Source organism: Carya illinoinensis, chromosome 2 (genome assembly GCF_018687715.1).
Source record: "Carya illinoinensis cultivar Pawnee chromosome 2, C.illinoinensisPawnee_v1, whole genome shotgun sequence".
Lineage (NCBI taxonomy): Eukaryota > Viridiplantae > Streptophyta > Magnoliopsida > Fagales > Juglandaceae > Carya > Carya illinoinensis.
Genome location: NC_056753.1, coordinates 24,494,753 through 24,514,861, shown reverse-complemented (window position 1 = coordinate 24,514,861; position 20,109 = coordinate 24,494,753). Strand labels below are relative to the sequence as shown.

At 35.6% G+C, this 20,109-nt stretch overlaps 2 protein-coding genes across 2 annotated transcripts; one reads left to right on the top strand and one right to left on the bottom strand.

The window, feature by feature from the left end:
• Positions 1-13,805: 13,805 nt before the first annotated feature.
• Positions 13,806-14,649, bottom strand: LOC122294738 (monothiol glutaredoxin-S10-like). The gene has a single exon (XM_043103667.1). It carries the CDS (start codon positions 14,357-14,359, stop codon positions 14,048-14,050), a length of 312 nt encoding a protein of 103 aa, XP_042959601.1. The 5' UTR covers positions 14,360-14,649; the 3' UTR covers positions 13,806-14,047.
• A 4,634-nt stretch (positions 14,650-19,283) lies between these two features.
• Positions 19,284-20,109, top strand: LOC122294732 (monothiol glutaredoxin-S3-like). Its single transcript, XM_043103659.1, has one exon. The coding sequence runs from the start codon at positions 19,525-19,527 to the stop codon at positions 19,834-19,836; it is 312 nt and encodes a 103-aa protein (XP_042959593.1). The 5' UTR covers positions 19,284-19,524; the 3' UTR covers positions 19,837-20,109.

The following is a 20,109-nucleotide window of genomic DNA, read 5'->3' as shown; positions in this document are numbered from 1 at the left end:
ATAATTATTTTTCCAGATTATATAGTAATTTCAGAAATTTTGAGATAATCAAAGAATATTTATACATTATTTTTCAATTACTCATCAATATATTATTTTTTATTAATATATTAATAATTATATAATCAATAATTAACCAAACATCTCCAATCATTGGTGGGACCCATCACTTTATCAAATTCCAAAAAGTCAAAACTATCTCATCTCATCTCACTATCCAAACATACTTTATTTTACAAACTATTTCATCTCATCTTAATTTATCTAATCTCATTACTATTCAAAACATCTCATTTGAACTGTGTATCTAAACGGGGCCTAGATATCATGATATTGCATGTTGTGATCAGCATTAGTTGGGCTCAATAATGACCATTATGAAGAATTTTCAGGTCATTACGTATGCTAGGTCACAATAAATATAGAACGGTCAATTAATAAAATTGATCAATATCTCTCCATCCTCGAATTCTCATATAAGGGTATATTTTTTGAGTTGTTCGTAATTAAAAAAGTACTAACTAGTAGGCCTGCACATCGACTCGCCCAAATCATATGCTGGCCTGACCTGGAATGACTCATAGGGAAAGGTCACCACAACTTGACCCAATCCGACCCGTAAATTTTGGATCGGGTCGAACCCATTAAGCCCGAGCCATTCTAGAATAGATCCATGCATAACCCAGAAGCTTCAGATCCTTTACCTGGTATCTATGACCAACTGATTGTTGTTTGCAAAAGCATAGGAAACCTAAAAACTTCAGATCCTTCGCCTTCTTACTTGCCTACCGATCTATAACCAACTGATTGGTTCCAATCCTTTGCCTTGTAGAATCAAAAGGAAAACCACCGAAGCCAGAAACAGCTAGAATGATAAAAAAGCAGAATAATCATACCGATCTATGACCATTACAATCTCTGTTACAAGCTATTTCACAACAGTACCATTATAGAAATAGACCCATTTTAAATTACCTCAGAGCCCTAGGTTTGATCTCCAGGAGTAATTGTCTTTTATAGAAGATGAACACCAAAAAATAAAAAATAAAAAATATCCATGTTAGATTTTGCTAGTCATGCCTCCAAAAGTCTTTGTTAGGATTTGGGTCTCGTAAGACCAGGCTCGACTAGATTTTGTTCATCATCGTCATGAGCACCGTGTCTTTTACCAGCTATTGGAATGTGAATCAGGGTCGAGTGTGAGGGTAGGTGGAGAGGTGAGGGGGAGTGCTCTGAAGAGGAAGAGAGGTGGGAGTGGGAGTAGGAAGATCAGGGTCGTTGAATTGGAAAGACTTGAAGAGCCAAGGCATGCGAAGATTTGCTAAATTTGATTTCCGTTGTTCTCGTATTTAGATCCATGATTTTCGCATCTCCAGGAACCATTAACCGCATGGAGAAGAAGGGGGCAAGGGCTAGGGATTGATGTTGAAGGGAAAGCAAAGAAAAATATTGGGTTCCAAGTGATGGCCTGATGTTCATCGGGTCCGATACAGTCAAAACAAAATTTTGATGGGAACCGACTTTTTGGAGTTGAATCTAATCGGGTTGATCGGCCCATCTGAATTTTTGCACAGGCCTACTAGCTAGTCTTTAAACAACAAAACCAGAAATTAGCTTCATTGTATCTAATTGGGATTAACAATTTTGTTAAAACTCTATAGCATTAAGAAGTGCGATAAAATATGTTCTAAAGAAATGTTACGGGAAATATCCTCTGTCTAAATAACGGGCACGAATATTAATTATAATTTATCTCCTCAAATCTCGATCTTGATAATAAGGAAAAAGCTAGCTGTAAGTTCTGCTTTGTATCTGATTAAGGACATGCTTTAATTCTTTTCACTAGATCTGCTAAAGGGTGATCTGTACCGATCAAAGGAAGAAAGCTTGGATCGTAATTTTCTTTCCTTGTACTTTTCATTTCTCTACAGTACTAATTAATTTGAAAGTTTTTCCTTCAAACGGCCAGTGAGTACTAGCTAGAATGGGTTAGAGTGGTCAGTACTTCCCCTATCCAACATCTAAGTCAAACCATCATGTGGGTTTTCAGTCTTTCACAACTGTTGTGTGAAATCAAGACCTAATTAAGTTTTAGAATATATTTCACACTAAATGACCTAGGTTTTGGCTGTTTGCCAATAATTAACGGCATGCATTTTCATTGGTTCTTCTACAATTACATATATATATATATATATATATGAAATAGCTAACCAAATTATTTTACAGGTCTGGCTAATTAAACTATTTGAAAAAAAAAAATTGGAATCCTGCAACATAAAAAGGTCAATTTTTTTAGTGATTTATTTTTTTCAAAAGATTTGTACAAGACTTGCATGCCCTGAATTAATAATTTATATTTATTAGCATTACACAGAAAGAAAACTGATAAAGAGAGAGAGATCAGGGACAGATCATCAAAGAAATTAATCTATTATATATAAAAACAAACAAAAATTGATTACTAGTACTAATTAACCATATTACACTGTAGCTAGCATAAATACATTTTACATTTATTTTTGAATATCCGTTAATTAGCTACGTATTTAATTTACATATGAATATAAAATGCGTACGTAATTCATTGGAATGCATGGTTTCGTTTTATTCTGATGTCTATCACAAGTCTAATCATGCTATCCCCACTTGAGAAGGAAAATATATTAATATTAATCCAGGAATGATATTCATGATCACTTCATGTTTAATCAGTGACAAGGGGCGGGCATCAACCAAGCTACATATAATATATATACTAATTAAAGCCAGATGGGACGCATGCAGTACCTAAGGGTCTTTAATTTATTATATATATGGAGGTACTTATAAATTAAGTCTTAAATTCTGATCCATATATTCTGAAGATCATGAGCAATTAAGGCCACTAGATCATTAATACCAAACAAGGGATAGTGTTAATAGAATATCGGACAGAAATGATCATTCATTAATTAAGATCATGCTTGCTTGATGGAACAACCTTAGCAAGAGTATATATAGTTGCTTAATTGATAATTTATCTACTTAATTACAGATCACCGCTAGTACGTAGTACCACTAGTTATTTTAGTGTTTTTTTTTTTTTACATGTATTTTTTAACACTTTTAAATGTATATATTTTTTTTTAAATTCACAACATCATTAAAAAATACTTCCTTAATCATGAAGTAAAAAAAATGCAAGCGGTAGCTCCCGCTGGGAGCTGGGAGTGGTGGGACTAGCATTATTCACTAAAACAAAAAACATTTTTTGGGACGAAAATTTTCGTCCCAAAATATATAGATTTCGTTCCGAAAGATTTTTTGGAACGAAAAAATTTTGTCCCAAGGTCGTCCCAACATCACTGTCCCAGAAGATATATTGGGACGAAAATCACAATTTCGTCCCAAAATATATCTTTTGGAACGATTTTGAAATTGACCGTTCGATACCGTTCGAACGATGGATGTTTTTGTCACGGTTTAAATTCGTTCCAGAATAGCGTTCGAATGCTTCTCATATAACGTTCGAACGTTAACGTCTCTTTTGAACGGTTATCAAGATACGTTCAAACGCTCAGTAGAAATACGTTCGAACGTTAAATGAGACGATCGAACGGTGATGATCAACGTTCGAACGATATTGTAATGTCATGTGTTTGAACGGTTTTTTGAGCATCTGGTATCGTTCGAACGGTTTGCGCATTGTTGTTTGAACGGTACATTATCGTTTGAACGGCATGCCCATTAATGTTCGAACGTGACTCGGTCGTTCGAACGGATATTATTTTTATTAAAACCAATAATTATAAAAAAACTAAATACACATCCATATTATTTGAAAAACATAAATTAAGAACTGTTTAATTACTCACAAAAGTTTTATAATAAGTGCGAAGAAATAAATAACCATAAAACTAACATTGTTCATACATAATTAGATAATGTCATAAGCTAGACGTAAAAAACCATCAGTTGGTTGGAGGCCTGTACTGTTGCATAAGCTGTTGCATTTGGAGTTGCATATCTCTCCTGAACTGTGCTTGTTCTTCTTCATGTTGTTTGAGGCGCATCTCCATGTCTCCTTGTCTCGCCAATTGAGCCTCTAACTCTTGTTGTTTTGCAACCAATTCTTCAATTCTACGATTCGCATTCTCTTGAGCTATAGAGGCAGACCCGGAAGAAGAGGAAGAGGGAGAAGGTTTTACACAGCGACCCAAACCCCTCAAATATCCTGAACGTTCACCCAAAACTTGTGTAAAAATCTCAACATCTGTATTTGAGGAATTTTGATCTGACGCAGATTCAGCACGCAGGGCAACCATTTTATCCTACACATAAGATAAAGAGTTAATATCATCATAAATATTCAAATATATTTATTTAAAACAAATTATAATACTTACATAATTTTCACGGGCATCAGGATGACTCCACTCTCCATTACGATTAGTATGTGATGCAGCATATAATTTTGTCAGATCATAATTGGCATCTGAATCTTACTATAATAAAGATTTGTTAAGATATAAAGTCATTATGATTGATATATTCAGTTAACTATATACAAATGAAAGAATAGCAATACCAATTTTTTAGAGAGGCGATGGAAAGATCTTGAGCCTGCATGATGAGTAATCTTCAATTTTGATCTATTTGTTTTGTTTATAGAACTTCGCTCCTACATAAGAATTGAAAATATTAGAAAGCGAAATTAAAAATAGGACTAAAATAATTAAATTAATTATACCTTATATGATGGATCCTCAAACATGTCACAAAGTTTTTCCCAATCAGAAGGTTGCACATCTTGAAAAGGATGTTGGCGTGCTTCTTCACTATTCTCAAACTTATTATAATGCTCATGACACCTCGCCTTATACTTGCGGAATGCATTACTCATAAGCTCTTCCACAGTTTTACGCTCCTCTCTCTGACCAAAATTTAATTCGAAATCATCCTTACAGAAAAAAGTTTGGACAAAAATATTATCATTCATAATATTCTAACTTTAAAGTAAAATAAAATTATAAGTCCAATTAAATTTCATTTATTAAACATTACCAAACAACGCTTCTTGATAAGGTCCTTAACATCTTGGGGGACTTTCTTCCATGAACTTGTTGCCAAAGGTGCATAAGTTCGTGTAAGAGCACCCACATGCGATGCAAGCCAAGCTGCTGGTTGTCCTTCGCCTCCGGTATGTTCATCAAGAATGTTAACTTTGATCTTACCCACCTTACGATATTTTTCCAACGTCACGCCTCTTGTAGTGCCTCGACCTTGACGAGATTGTACTGTGAAGTCATCATGATATATAACATTATAATCAATTTTCTATTATAATCTTAATTAATAACTTTTATGACTATTAGAATTTTACCTTGTTCTGTAGAGTCAATCTCTAATGGTGAGTCTGAAGGAGAGCTAGGAACAGGTGGAGATGGGTTGCGCACTTCCTTTCTCTTCAGAGGCATAATTTCAAAAGACTGATACAATATTCATTAAGTAAAATAGTGTTCATCATCACGTAATGTGAAAATATAATTCGTCAATCACTATCTGTATTAGTATCATTTGACAATTCAGTCTCATCTTCTGTAGATACTTCAAATGAATCAACACTTTGCTCAAGTGTCGCATCAACAATTTCAGCCTCAATATCTTCTCTATTCAATGGAATCATCTCATACTAGCTCAAATCCACAAACAAATTAAAGACGGACTGACTCTCTTGGTATGCTTCTTGAGTAGAGGCATCTTCTTCTTCATCTCGCCCTTCTACCTGAGGGATAACAACATATATATTTCTTGGAGCATATTTTTGTACTACTCGCCATTGAGTTCCCAACTTCGGGTCATCTAAGTAGAATACTTGAGATGCTTGAGAAGCTAAAATAAATGGATCATCCTCGTACCATTTTCTTGATGTATTAATACTCAAGAAATATTCATCATCACGGACTCCAGTTCGAGGATTGCTTAAATCCCACCAATCACACTTAAAAAGATACACTGCAAGCTCCCCCAAATATTTCATTCCAATTATATCAACAATCACTCCATAGAAATCAATATTTTCTCCATCATGACTTCCCTCAACTAGTACACCACTATTTTGTGTTTTCCTATAATGATCTCGATCTATTGTGTGATACCTACTACCACGAGAAATACATGCAGAATATCTTGTAGTCCGTCTCGATGGGCCACGCGCTAATGCATACAATTCATCTGATATATCGTTTGGATTATTGACATGCATTTGTACAACCTACATATTAAGTAAAACGTCTATTATATCAATAAAAAAAGACAATCAATATTTTCTATTTGTATTAAATGAAGTGTCGCATATGTAATGTCATTACCCGTTGTTCAAACCATCTCGAAAACTCCTTTTCATGTTTCCGGTCTAGATCATTTACTCCTAGTTCCTTGAGCATGTTAATATGATCACTGAAATTGATGATTACCACATGTATTTTATATTATTAGAATTTTGCGAAAGTAAATGAGCGAATACTAAATTAAGAAAAGATTAATACTTACTTCAAGTAAATCTCTATTTCAGGGCAATTGTTCAGCACGTACCACTGAGCTTTCTCAAACTCTCTTCCACATAAGTCATAACCACGCACTGCACCAAGTGGACGTACTTGTTGGGAAAACACGGAAAACACATTTCGTTGTCTTGCTCTGTCAACGTCAAAGTTTCTTTCTGGCCGATCAAACCTAGTGTCAACTCCGTGGAAATATTTGGAATAGAAGGTATGCCACTCATCATCAATATATGCTTCTGCAATTGATCCTTCTGGGCGAGCTTTATTACCAACTGTTCGTTTCAACTTCCCAAGAAATCGTTCAATGGGATACATCCATCTATACTGAATTGGTCCTGCAAGTCGAGCCTCACGTGGCAAATGGACGGCCAGGTGAACCATGACATCGAAAAATGACGGTGGGTAAATACTTTCTAGCTTACACAATATGATGGGAATTTCCCGTTCCATTCGATCCAAAGCTTCTACATTTAATGTCCGTGCACATAAGTCTTCCAACCTGACAAGTTTCCATATGCTGGAAAATCATTTATTGTCCATAAAACGGCAGCATGCATCTTGAACGACTTGCCTGTTGATGAATCAAATGTGACAACCCCATTTTCCCACAAATCTTTCAATTCTGCAATCAATGGCTGTAAGTGTATGTCTATATCATTTCCCGGCGATCTCGGACCTGGAATGAGCAAACTCATCATGAAATATGGATCTTTCATACACTTCCACGGTGGTAGATTATACGGCATAAGTACGACTGGCCAAGTACTGTGACTAGTACTCATGTTCCCAAATGGATTAAATCCATCTGTTGCCAACCCAAGTCTCACATTACGTGGTTCTTCTGCAAACCATGTATGCTCCTTATCAAATTCCTTCCACACCTGAGAGTCAGCAGGATGTGATAAAATATCATCGTTTCTAACTCTGGCTGATGAGTGCCATATCATGTCTGCAGCTGTTGCACGTGACATATATAATCGTTGTAATCTAGGTGTCAATGGAAAGTGGCGTACTACCTTTTGCGGCACATTTTGTTTGTCAGATGTCCATCTTGACTCGTGGCATATGGGACATTCGTTCAACTGCTCATTCTCTTGCCAAAATAATATGCAGTCATTCTTACATGCATGTATTACGTTGTAATCAAATCCAAGTCCTCGTTTCAATTTTTTTGCTTCATAGAAGTTACGAGGAAGTGTATTATCTGATGGCAGTGCCTCCTTAAACAACTCGAGTAACATATTGACAGCCTTAATTGATAATCGGCACATTGATTTTATGTGTAGCAGTCTTACGGTAAATGACAACTTACTATGTCTTCTGCATCCTGGATATAGCTCACGTTGTGACTCATTCCACAATCGTGCAAAAGTATTATGACCCCTATCATTTGAACTTGATGTGTCCGTGCCACCTTCATTCATAAACATTCCCGCACCGATGTCACCTAACATTTCTTCCATATCCTCATCATACTCATCTCCAACAACATCTGGTTGTACATCTTCATCGATAGCTTCTTCTTCATGTGGAGCATCGAATGAAGTTGGATATGGTTCCCCGTGTAAGACCCAATCAGTATAACCCTTGTCAATACCTTTTACAAATAGATGCTCTCTCACCAAGTCTATCTTATGAGAGCGCAAATTCCTACATTCTTTACATGGGCATCTAATACGTCCATCACTATCACATGTACCCAATGCAAACTCTAAGAATTTCTTAACACCTTCAGCATATACGTTGTAATTCTGACCCAAACGATCGCTAACTCGCATCCAACTCTTATCCATGCTGACTATCTTCATTATAAACAATCACGTGTGCATCAACAAACAAGCAAGCGCAAATTCAATCAAGGAGTATGCCACCTTACACCGGGTAGTTGGTCCTATCCCATTCGGAATTGTAAGATCATAGTCGCAAACCTATCCTCTATAATCTGTCACGCCCAACAAAATTTCGGCAGCATCTCCCCATAGTTCTCCAAATATGCTCGTCTAGTTGTGTGCACCGACTTATCCATCGTCGATACAACATCACCGAAACTGCATATCCGGAGAACAAGGGATAAATCTGCCAAAATCTTAATGCTGGACGTATAACAGATATAGATCGATAGTTTGCGAGAATGATCTTACAATTCCAAACTGTCCACTCTGGACAATTCAAGAGTTATCAATCTTTCAATTAAGGCGGATTGATAACTCTCGAACGGGTCTAAGGCTAAAATTGAGGAACAAGCAATATAAGATATACCAATATTTAACATGTATCAAACAAATAATTCAACATCATAAATAATTAAGTTTTGTAACAAATCTTAGATGATTTGTAATTTAATTCATTCTCATTTGATTATTTGAATCTTTTAAGTATTTAAGTATTATTAAATGTAGATTATAATTAATTAATTTTTAATTACACTCCTGCATTTAAAATGATAATTATTTTAACACTGCCCAAGAAATCGTTCAAACGGTGCTCGTCACCGTTCGATCTAATATATTACGTTCGAACGGAACACGAATACCGTTCGAACATTTCGGAATACCGTTCGAACGGAACACGAATACCGTTCGAACTAATTACTTCCAGAAATCACTCGTCTTCAACTTCCGAAAACCCCAAAATTTACAGTCCATATTACATCAAAAGATAGCAAACTATATGAAGAACTCATGTAAGCAAACGAAAACACTTATATAAAAACTAGAATGAGGTCAAATTTAAGGAGAATACCTGATTTGGAGAGATAAAGTGGAAAATCCACCAAACGGTAAAAACTCTTCCCCAAACGGTAAAAACAACCTCTTAATCCAAAAATATAAGAGATTGATAGGAGTTAGTAATATTTTAGGGCTATATTAAAGAATAATGGCGTTGGTTGGAACAAAATGAGCGTGGGAGTGATGCTCGGTCGACTGGAATGAGTGCGAGATTGTGAGGTTCTGTCGTGTAAATGTAGAACAAAAACGTTCGAACGTCAAATCGACTAGCGGGAAAAATTTCCCCCGCTAATTTGTTGTTCGAACGTGAAAATTGGCGTTCGAACGTTTTTGTTAAACGTTGGAACGGTTATATTAGACCGTTCAAACGTCAAATCGACTAGCAGGAAAAATTTCCCCCCCTAATTTAACGTTCGAACGTTAATATATACGTTCGAACGTATTATTAAACGTTTGAACGCCAATAGTAAACCGTTCAAACGTTTACGTTATATTGTTGCATAAAGTATTTTTTTTTGCACTATACCTTTAAATATAATAATTTCTAAATGTACTATAGTTTAGAGCCATAGTAATATAACTATATAATATATAATCAAACATATATTATATAGTTTAGTAACATATATAGTATAAAATATCATATTACATCTAATATTATAGTCAAGTACTAAATATATTAACCTATTATATATAACATATATATGGTATCATAGCATAGGGTTATATGTATCACATGCATATATATATAATGTTTATTTCTATAATATTAATAGTAGATATTTAATAATAGAATATCTACTATTAATATATATAGTGTCATCTATACTAGTATATATATGTGATACTAGTTAATATCACATATAATATATATGTTATATAAATACATGAACATAGCTTCATGTATATAGTAGTCTATATTATATTAATTATACTATATAATATAACTTATACTATATACTATATAATATTCAATAGTATAATATATTTTAGTACTAAATATAATATAATATATACTATATATATAAAAAATTATATATATAATACATAGTGTTTAATAATATATAAGTGCATTAAATATATTGCATTTAATATATTTAACAATTAAAATATATTATAATTGAATTAATTATTATATTTAATATAATTAATACCGAATATTGCATTTAAATATTATTTATTATCATGAAAACCGATTAATTATGGATGGATATTAATATTCAGTTAATGCGTTCGAACGGTATAACTTACCGTTCGAATGGCACTGCATATATAAGCCCATCCCGACGTCATTTTCACGCATTTCCTCCGTTCTAAGCCTCCAAACCGTCAATCTCCGCCGTTGAATGCCGTCTTCGCCGCCGTCAACAGTGCCCACTCGAAGCCCCTACCTCTAACAACCGGTATTTTTCATTTTTAAAGCATTTTACCGTTTAGATTTAGGTTTTTGATAGATTAATTGTTTAAGTTAGGGTAAACCGATTTATACATCAAAATAATCGGTAGATTTGCATAAATCCATGTTAGGAACGTTTATTTAGGTTTCTATTGCATTTATTTTGGTGTAAAATCCAGGGAATCGAAGGATTCCATGGATTTCAATGGCCGAGTCGACTCGGCCTGGAATCCCGATCGACACGAATATCGTTCGAACGCTATGCGTAGCGTTCGAACGATATAACTTAACGGTCGAACGGTTTGTCTGAAACCGTTCGACCGTTACAGTAAACGTTCGAACGATTTAGCTTAACGGTCGAACGATTTGTCTTTAACCGTTCGACCGTTACAGTAAACGTTCGAACGGTAATTAATATTATATTTATATTATTAATATTGATATTGAGAAATATATTTATTGTTGATAATGTTGTTCAGAATATCAAATATTATTAAATTGCTGTTTGTTTCAAACTACTGTAAATTGTTCTTTATTGTATTTTTCTTGTTAATGTTATATATCTAGTTTGTAATTATAAATTTCAGGTTGATTATAATGTATACTTCTAGACCGGCACGTAAGCGACGCAATCTTGGTGAGAGTAGTAGTGGTCCAGTTCGGGAGAGGACAGTTTCACTGGAGCGACCAGTGAAGATTTCTGATTTCCAGAGTCTTCTCTGGGAGGGTCATTCATTGCCCTCAATATTCAGTGATCGTGGTTGGGGACCTATCTTGGATGAACGGGAGGAAGCATGGGAGCCAGTCTCCTACATTGACATTGTTGCTGAGTTCTATAGAGAACTCGGCAGTGCCAGCGCAGATGATTCTGGGGCCTACAGTATCACTGTCCGAGGAGTACCCGTTGTATTTTCACGAGATGGACTTGCTGAGCATCTCGGTATTCCTAGGCTGCCAGATGCATATCCGAATGTGGTGCCTAGAGAGACTGATCCTTCAGTTGAGGCGGAGACAGCTGAGGAGGAGGCATCAGTTTATACTGATGAGGTCGATACCCTTGCTGATCACGAGGTGAGGGATTTGGTTGTCGGTCCAGATGCTCCACCGTATGACGGGACGAAGAGCACAAACAGGCAGATTTATCTTCTTTCTTTAAGATATTAAATTTGATAATTGCCAATAACATTGACCCTCGGCAGCACAAGACAGAAGTTGGCATTGATCGGACGAAATTTATGATACGGGTCGCTCGTGGCATTCCTATCGACTTGGTGGGGTATATATTCGATAGGATTCGATCAGAATCTCGGTACATTTCGATAGATATACTACCATTCGGAGTCCTGATCACCCGATATCTACTATGTGCTGGTGTTGTGCCAGATGTTGCTGAGCGTAAACGGGAGCCGATGGGACCGATAAACAGCACCACCCTCTCACGCAGCACGGGACACTCGAGACTGCGTTTTCGTGCACATGTTCCAGAACCAGTTGATCCTCACGGAGATGCACAGCCGGGAGATCATGGAGTCTCAGCTGCAGCTGCAGAGACATCTACACGGGCCGAGGCATCAGTCCACAGTGTTACTCGTGAGGAGATGGCTGACATAGTGCGTGCAGCGATCAGCGAGCAGACATCAGCAGTGATCGATGCAGTGCGTATGGAGATCCATTCTGCTGTGTCTGAGCTTCGTACAGAGTTTGCTGCCATGTCTGCGACTCAGGTCACCATCAGTACTCGACTGACACAAATAGAGGAACGTATAGCTGCAGTCGAGGAAGTGTGCAAAGACTTGGGGTCTTAATTACTTTATGATAACTTTTATTTATTTATTTCCTGTTTTTTGTATGGACAATATTTTGTGTTTTGTAAATTCAGTATTTAAGTTATATGAAATAGTATTGTTTTATATTTTCTAAACTAATTCTTAATTTAGATTATTCATATTATTTAATTAACCAATTTTTTATAATTATTAGTTAATCTAAATATAATTTGGCAAAAAACTTAAAAAATTAAAACTCTGTCACCGTTCGACCGATTAAAATAACGTTTGAACGGTGAATATGCATCGTTCGAACAGTTAATATTAACCGTTCGAACGGTTTATCTATTTCCCTCCAAAATATTTTTGCCTATCGCGCCAATATTACGTTCAAACGGTAAAAATTAAACGTTCGAAGGGTTAAGCATTAACGGTCGAACGGTTAACTTATTTGGGACAAAAATTTTCGTCCCTAAGAATACCGTTCGAACGCGTTCGAACGGTCTGGCATAACCGTCGTCATTTTGGAAAGAAATTCAAATTTCGTTCCAAAATCCCACTTTTTGGGACGATTTCCAATTCGTCCCAAAGTAATTTCGTCCCAAAAAATGTTTTTTGTTGTAGTGATTCATATATATATATATATATATTATATCCATTTTCATTGATGAGAAAAAAAAAATCAGCTAGTTAATCATGTAACATATATACATAAATATTATTTGTCAGGAAATTTAATATATAGTTTATAATTGGATTATTGACACTAATTAATTATAATTTTCTCAGCACCATGTACATCAGCTAAATCAAAAAGCTGCATTATCTATTGATCCCATTATATATGCAGCTTATAATTTGCACTTATAGGCTATTAAAAGAGAAATCCATTGATCAATTCGATGGCTCCAAGAGTGTATATATATATATATATATATATATAAATGAATGTCAGGTTTTAAAACCCTCCGATGTATATATATAACAAGATTCGCTCCACCACGTACGTACCAGGTTGCGCCACCCGTGGGATTCTTATAATAATATGCGTAAATAATATAAAACTTACTAGCTCAATTCATGTAGTATATCACTATCTGATCATATACTATATTCTACGGCCTAATAATTACGTGTCACGTACGTACATGACAAGAAATTATTTCTCTATTTGTTCTCTTTCATGCATGTAAGTACGTACGTACGTGCATCAATTAGAGTATATCAAGGGAATAATGAACTGTCGAGAGTAAAATAAAGATCATCACTAGAATCTCGAAAAGGAAAACAAAACGCATTGATCTTGATACATGATAATATATTTATATATATATATATATATATTACAACTGAAAATCTTAAACCTGCATGCAGTAACGGTGCTTAATTAGTTCATATTAACTACACTTACGGACTCTATATATAGATTGTTTGGCATTAAGTACATTGTCGCCGGATGGAAGAACAAAAAAGTTGCAAAAAAAGGGGGGGAAATTAAGAAAACAAGCGAGTTATAATTAAATAACCTTATTTGGAACTTAGTACGTAGTACTAGTACTAGGGTTGTGTATGGAGGAAAATTGCTGCTGCATGCTGCTAATTAATATATAATTAAAGCCATATAGCTCCGGCTTCTTTGAGCATTTTCTTTAGATTCCCATTGAGTTGAAGGGTCATGATCGTGTTTGCAGAGCCCACAAATTTACCACCAATGAACACTGCTGGAACTGAGGGGTTGCATCCGAGCCTCGTGATCAGAGCCCTTTCCATTTCCTTCCCTGTGGGTTCCTCATCGAGTTCACATATTGCAGGGCTGACTCCTTGCTCGTAAAATAACCTTTTGATTGCATGGCACATGCAGCAGGAGCTCTTGCTGAATATCACCACTGCCTTCTGCGATGAGACTTTCACAATGCGATCCATTAATACTCCTACGTAAGTAGAGGGCCACCCTTGCTCGACCGCGATGAAAGATCGATATATGTATATATGTACGTTATCTCTTTCTAGATATCCTAAGAAAGTAAGCAAACGTACAAGTAGCGAAGTAGAGATCTAGGCCGGTTGTGACTGAAGTTCTGAAATTCTGGTGGGAATGCGAGAAAATATGGTAGAAATCAAGTACCGTTGCAGATACAGGCTATAGCTGGCAGCTGGTTCGTGATGGAAATGAAGTTCTAGCTCAAGGGCCTTTTATAGAAACGTCTAGGGAGATCAGCTGGCAAAGTTGGTGGCCATTTTAACGTACTTGCATATAAAGTACTTTACTTAATCCGATGCATGTAAGAAATTAATGGAGGGATGAAAAGGTGAAGGTTCCATTGGATATAATTCTGGGGCCCAAAATCAGCATCGACAGCGACATGTGTGGCCTGCTGCGCGCTAACAATCTTACCCAGTTGTTCCAGGAATCTATCAAGCTAGCCAATAGAGATAAGCTAGCCAAACGACGCTGCCGAAAGTGGAATATCACTAGCGAGGGAAAAAGTGGCTAGCTAGCTAGTATTCTGCAGCGTACGGTACACTAGCGTTTTCGTGAATTTAAAAATTGCATCCCCCAGCTCGAATATATACGTTAATGTGATAGGCTATGTGGGTGGGGAATGTCAACTTTTGGTTAGAATGACAATGGCTTTGGGACGAGCTAGAGGCTGAAAGATCGATGCAGTCGCACAGATCATGACGATCATGTGCGCGCATATCACTTTTTTTTTTTTTTTTTTTTTTCTTTTGCAAATTTTTGCATAAAGTTTTTGAGCTTTAGATGATGTGCATGTAGCAGTAGTACTAGCACCATTTATATTATATATATCAAAATTAAAGGAGATTTAAGAAAGTGGGGGAATATTTAAGAATCACAGGCATGAGCCATAGATTTAACATTATAAAAAAATGTTTATTTGTAGTAAATTATTAGTTATGAAAATGATTATTTTTTATTAAAATAAGTTTGGGAAGTCATGTATCTCCGGAAATGGTTTTGGTAGAAGGAAAGGAAGAGCATATTGAAGGATGAGAGAAGTACATGTACCGATGACACACATGATCATCATATTAGAATAATGATATATTCATATGCCTATTTTACAACCATCCAATCCTAAGTACTAATTAACTCCACACATGCATTAATATTTCTCTCAATTTATGTTAATGTTTCACATATATATATATATATATATATAGATTGAATTTCGAGATTGATTAATTAATTAATTAATTAATTAATCCCACCGGGCTTAAGTACTACAAATTGTGCCTGATATATATGCATCTTTTAGTACAACAATCATGCATTGGAGGATGCATTACTTTTGCAAAATAACATGATGACATTCTTTCTAATATTTAAAATATATTTTACTTTAAATCATTATAATCCAAGCTTCGAAGTTCGAAGTATTGTCAAACCAACGTCGTCACCTAAACTTTTTACAAATAAAATTAAAGTTACACTACAAGAAAAATAGGTTTTTATAATTAATTATAGAAACGAAAAGACTATTAACAATCATAATAGTCTTTTCGTTGCTATAGATGCAACCAAAATAATCTTTTCGTTATTATAAATTGGTTACAAAAACTCGTTTTTCTTGTAGTGTTATTACTACCCATTTACTACTTATAATATTAAGAATTTTTTATTTTTTTATTATTTTTCAAGTATTTTTTTGACATCTTTAGCTATTAAAAAATATATAATTTTATTAATAGTCACTTGATATTTAACCATTAAATAAAATAAAAAAATCAAATATAAAAAAAAAAGTAAATAAATAGTAAAAGGATAGTAAACCTATCATTTTCCAAAATTAAATATCTACCATTCTTTGCACGTTTATAGACCCATATAGACGATCACATGATCTGCTTTATTATTATCTCGGAATTAGCTGATGATCATACATAGGAGTACTGATCAGGGATTCACGCATTCCAGTACATGTTAATTATTAGTATGAATTATATGATCAATCATATATATATACAGCATATTACTCTATTTGATGATAGAGTAAACAAATTAAATTATGAAAAAATTGTCATGCATGCATGCAGAATATCGATGATCCATTCACGTGTTAAATAATGATCGATCGATGGATTAGCGCTAGCGTCGACATCTGAAACCATTATTTCGATCTAGGATCGGAGATGCCATGCATATAGCACTAAGAACAGAGAGAATCGCAATCCATGGTGTAGAATAAATATTAAAACCATTACAACAGAAATTAAACATGTGAAAAACTAATTAGTCGATCTCCGAATAGAAATTATCTATGGATATATACGATCTCTTTATTGGTAATATTTTGTTCGATCCATAATCGAAATGACTTGAGTGTAGTGATAGAATTTTCTTATTTCTGCCTTGCTTTAGATTTTGGATGGAGATGCATGTATTCTTTCTCTTTCGTATCTACAAAAGTTAGCAATAAAGGCAAAGAGTATAAAATAAGGTTCTTTAGCCTCTCTCTCTCTCTCTCTCTCTCTCTCTCTCTCTCTCTCTCTCTCTCTCTCTCTCTCTCTCTCTCTCTCTCTCTCTCTCTCTCTCTCTCTCTCTCTCTCTCTCTCTCTCTCTCTCTCTCTGTGTGGGAATAATAGGAGAGCAATTTGTACAGGTCTGTACCTCACCATCCCATGAAACCTAATACATGTGATGCCAGGAACCGTCCTCGCATTCTTCTTTATCTTCATGCTCTAAAAAGTTGACATTCTTTCTCCACCCGGCCTTGGGGCCTATCTGGCCTCCGTCCGCCCACACGCTTATCTGTTTTAGTGGACCTTTTTTTCATTTTTTTGTAGATGCATCATCTCGTACCCATGTCATGTCCTCCGATCCTCATGCGCGTGTCGCCGGCCATGATCATCTCTCACCTGCATCTATATATATATATATATACACATTGTATAATCCATTTGAAAGCCTCAACGACAATGGTACGTATCACTTGCACTACATTATGCATGCATGGTACATAATACCCGTGCATGCATGGGATCAGTACTGTATGCATAATCCTTGTGATTAGCCACGAGAATCAGAAGATGATAGATCGATAAGTACGAGAACGTACCAGTACACTAAGTTACGTACGGTAAAGTAACCCCCACAAACTGTCCCTTGGCCTTCATATTGGTCCGGTTTTGCACGAGGCACTATCTATATTCCTCCTTTGAATATAATGGCCATTTCCTGCATGCATATATGCTTTTTTGTTGCAAGTCACGGCATGCTATCGTGGCAACATGTGAGACTTGAATTCACGTACGTATACAAGGAGTGTGTTCCTGGACCACGCAAGATATATAAAAGAAGTATATGTATAAATATTGTACATATAATAATAGTATATAGTATATTAGTCTTGACGTACGTTATCATGAATTGCATGAAGAGGATGATTAATTCGATCGAATTTTGGTGACGAAAAGTTGATAGAGAAAGGTGAAGAAGGATTTGATTTGATAAGATCTTTCTAGATATTATATATGACATATGATTGCGATCGATCTCAAGCTTTCGAGAATGTCAGTAGATTTTCCCCGGATTTTCTAAATGAACTTTCATATAGTACGTACCTTGTGCAGAATATGATCGGCACACGGTTTTAATTATTCCCTCTTTTTTTTTTTTTTTTTCCATGCCTTGTATCTTTCTTTTTCTTTCTTTTCTTTGGGATGAAACGCTTCCCTTTGCAGTTGTAGCAGTAGTACTGTTGTATTCATGTACAGTTACTGATTATTTATTTATAAAAGTGAGCCTATTTTCTAAATAAAAAGTTTTATCCCCTTACCACAATAGGACGTACATGGAATATTTTCAAAGAAATGGACAAACGAAGGATCGATCGATACATGGATAATGTTGCATGGGGACCTCATGCATGGCATCTGCCTTCTCTTTCTATGTACGGCATGCTTTCTGGGTATGGGACGTGTTCTAGAAAATGAGAGGGACTTGGCCAATAGAGAAAAGAAAAAGATATTTTCCAAAAGTGCTCGAGAAATTAATATTAATTTATTCTCCTTGACATGTGAGATATATACATGATATATATATATATATATATATATATATATATATATATATATATGTATGTATATATTCTACACATGTAATTAATTAGCAACGTCCATTATCGTAGATCTATCTAAATTTGGTGTCATTGAAGATGTGCTATTCGATTAATCTTCATCGATATTCAATTAAGCGGCTGTATGTAGAGGTTCCATCTCTTTCATGCATTGCATGTATCCTATTCGAACAAAATTTTCCTAGTAATCTCTTGATCTTATTCACACGGCCGGCTTTCTCTATCCGTTTGTTGAATTGGACGCGAATCTAATTTCCAAAAAAGAGGTCCCAATTGGATAAAACCACTTCTTCCTCCAACTCAGCAGATGCTCCACGCATGATAGATACTGGAGAAAAACCAAAGGAAATTAAAACGAACGCACTTTATATTATCAAACACAAGCTGTTTTTTATATATTGGTAAAAAAGAAAAAACGGGTTCATTTGATCCAATAAATATATATTATAATATATTATCAACATAAATATAATATATATATATATATATATATGCATATGTCTGGATAATAAGTTGAATGCGTCCGAAGCACACGTCGCCATATTAATTGTATGCTAAGATTCGTTGCTGTGTGCAACTTTAGTCGTATAGCTAAACGTCAATCGCTGTCAAAGTAATGATCGATTAAAGTGTTATTTGGAGTACTAGCTAGGACTAAAATACCTAAGGGATCGAACATAATACATTTTCATCTCTCTTTACTATATCATATTAAGCCTTTTCCTTGCTATGAAAAGTTGCAAACCCGGCCACTGCCAAACTCCTATATAAACGACTGCTCTTCCCAGCTGAATTCCCACACAGCAAAACCTGAGATCAACTGCCTTCGATCTTCGCATTCCCCACATAGCCCACATTACAATTGCTCCAATATCGCTTTCTAAGTTACTTTCTTTCCAATCACTTCCCTTTCGAACCCTTCACTCCGATCGACCCAAAGAAGTTCGACTTATATTCGTTCAGAGACTGCATTTGCAATAACTGACAATGGAGAGAGTGACGAGCATGGTGTCGGAGAGGCCGGTGGTGATATTCAGCAGGAGCTCCTGTTGCATGTGCCACACCATCAAGACGCTTTTCATCACGGAGCTCGGGGTGAACGCTGCGGTGCATGAGGTGGACGAGATTCCAAGAGGGAGGGAAATTGAGCAGGCTCTCGCGAGGCTTGGATGCAACCCGAGTGTGCCGGCCGTGTTCATTGGTCGTGAACTGGTGGGCGGAACCAACGAGGTCATGACCCTTCACCTCCGCCGTGCCTTAGTCCCAATGCTTAAACGCGCTGGTGCAATATGGCTCTGATGATCATATATATATATACGAGATAATGAGGATTTGGGTCGGATATCTATACATTACGAGTGCATGATGCAGTGTGTTAACTTAGCCATATATATATATATAGAGCTTAATTAATAACTTATCAGTCTTATATATAGAGTCCTATATATATACAGCCAGTCTGCTGCATATATATATATATAAAATATATATGCATCTTAGCCTTTTTGTAACTGATCTGTTACTACTGTGTCTTGGTTTTGCTATTAATAAAAGTTTCAATTTGGCGTCAAA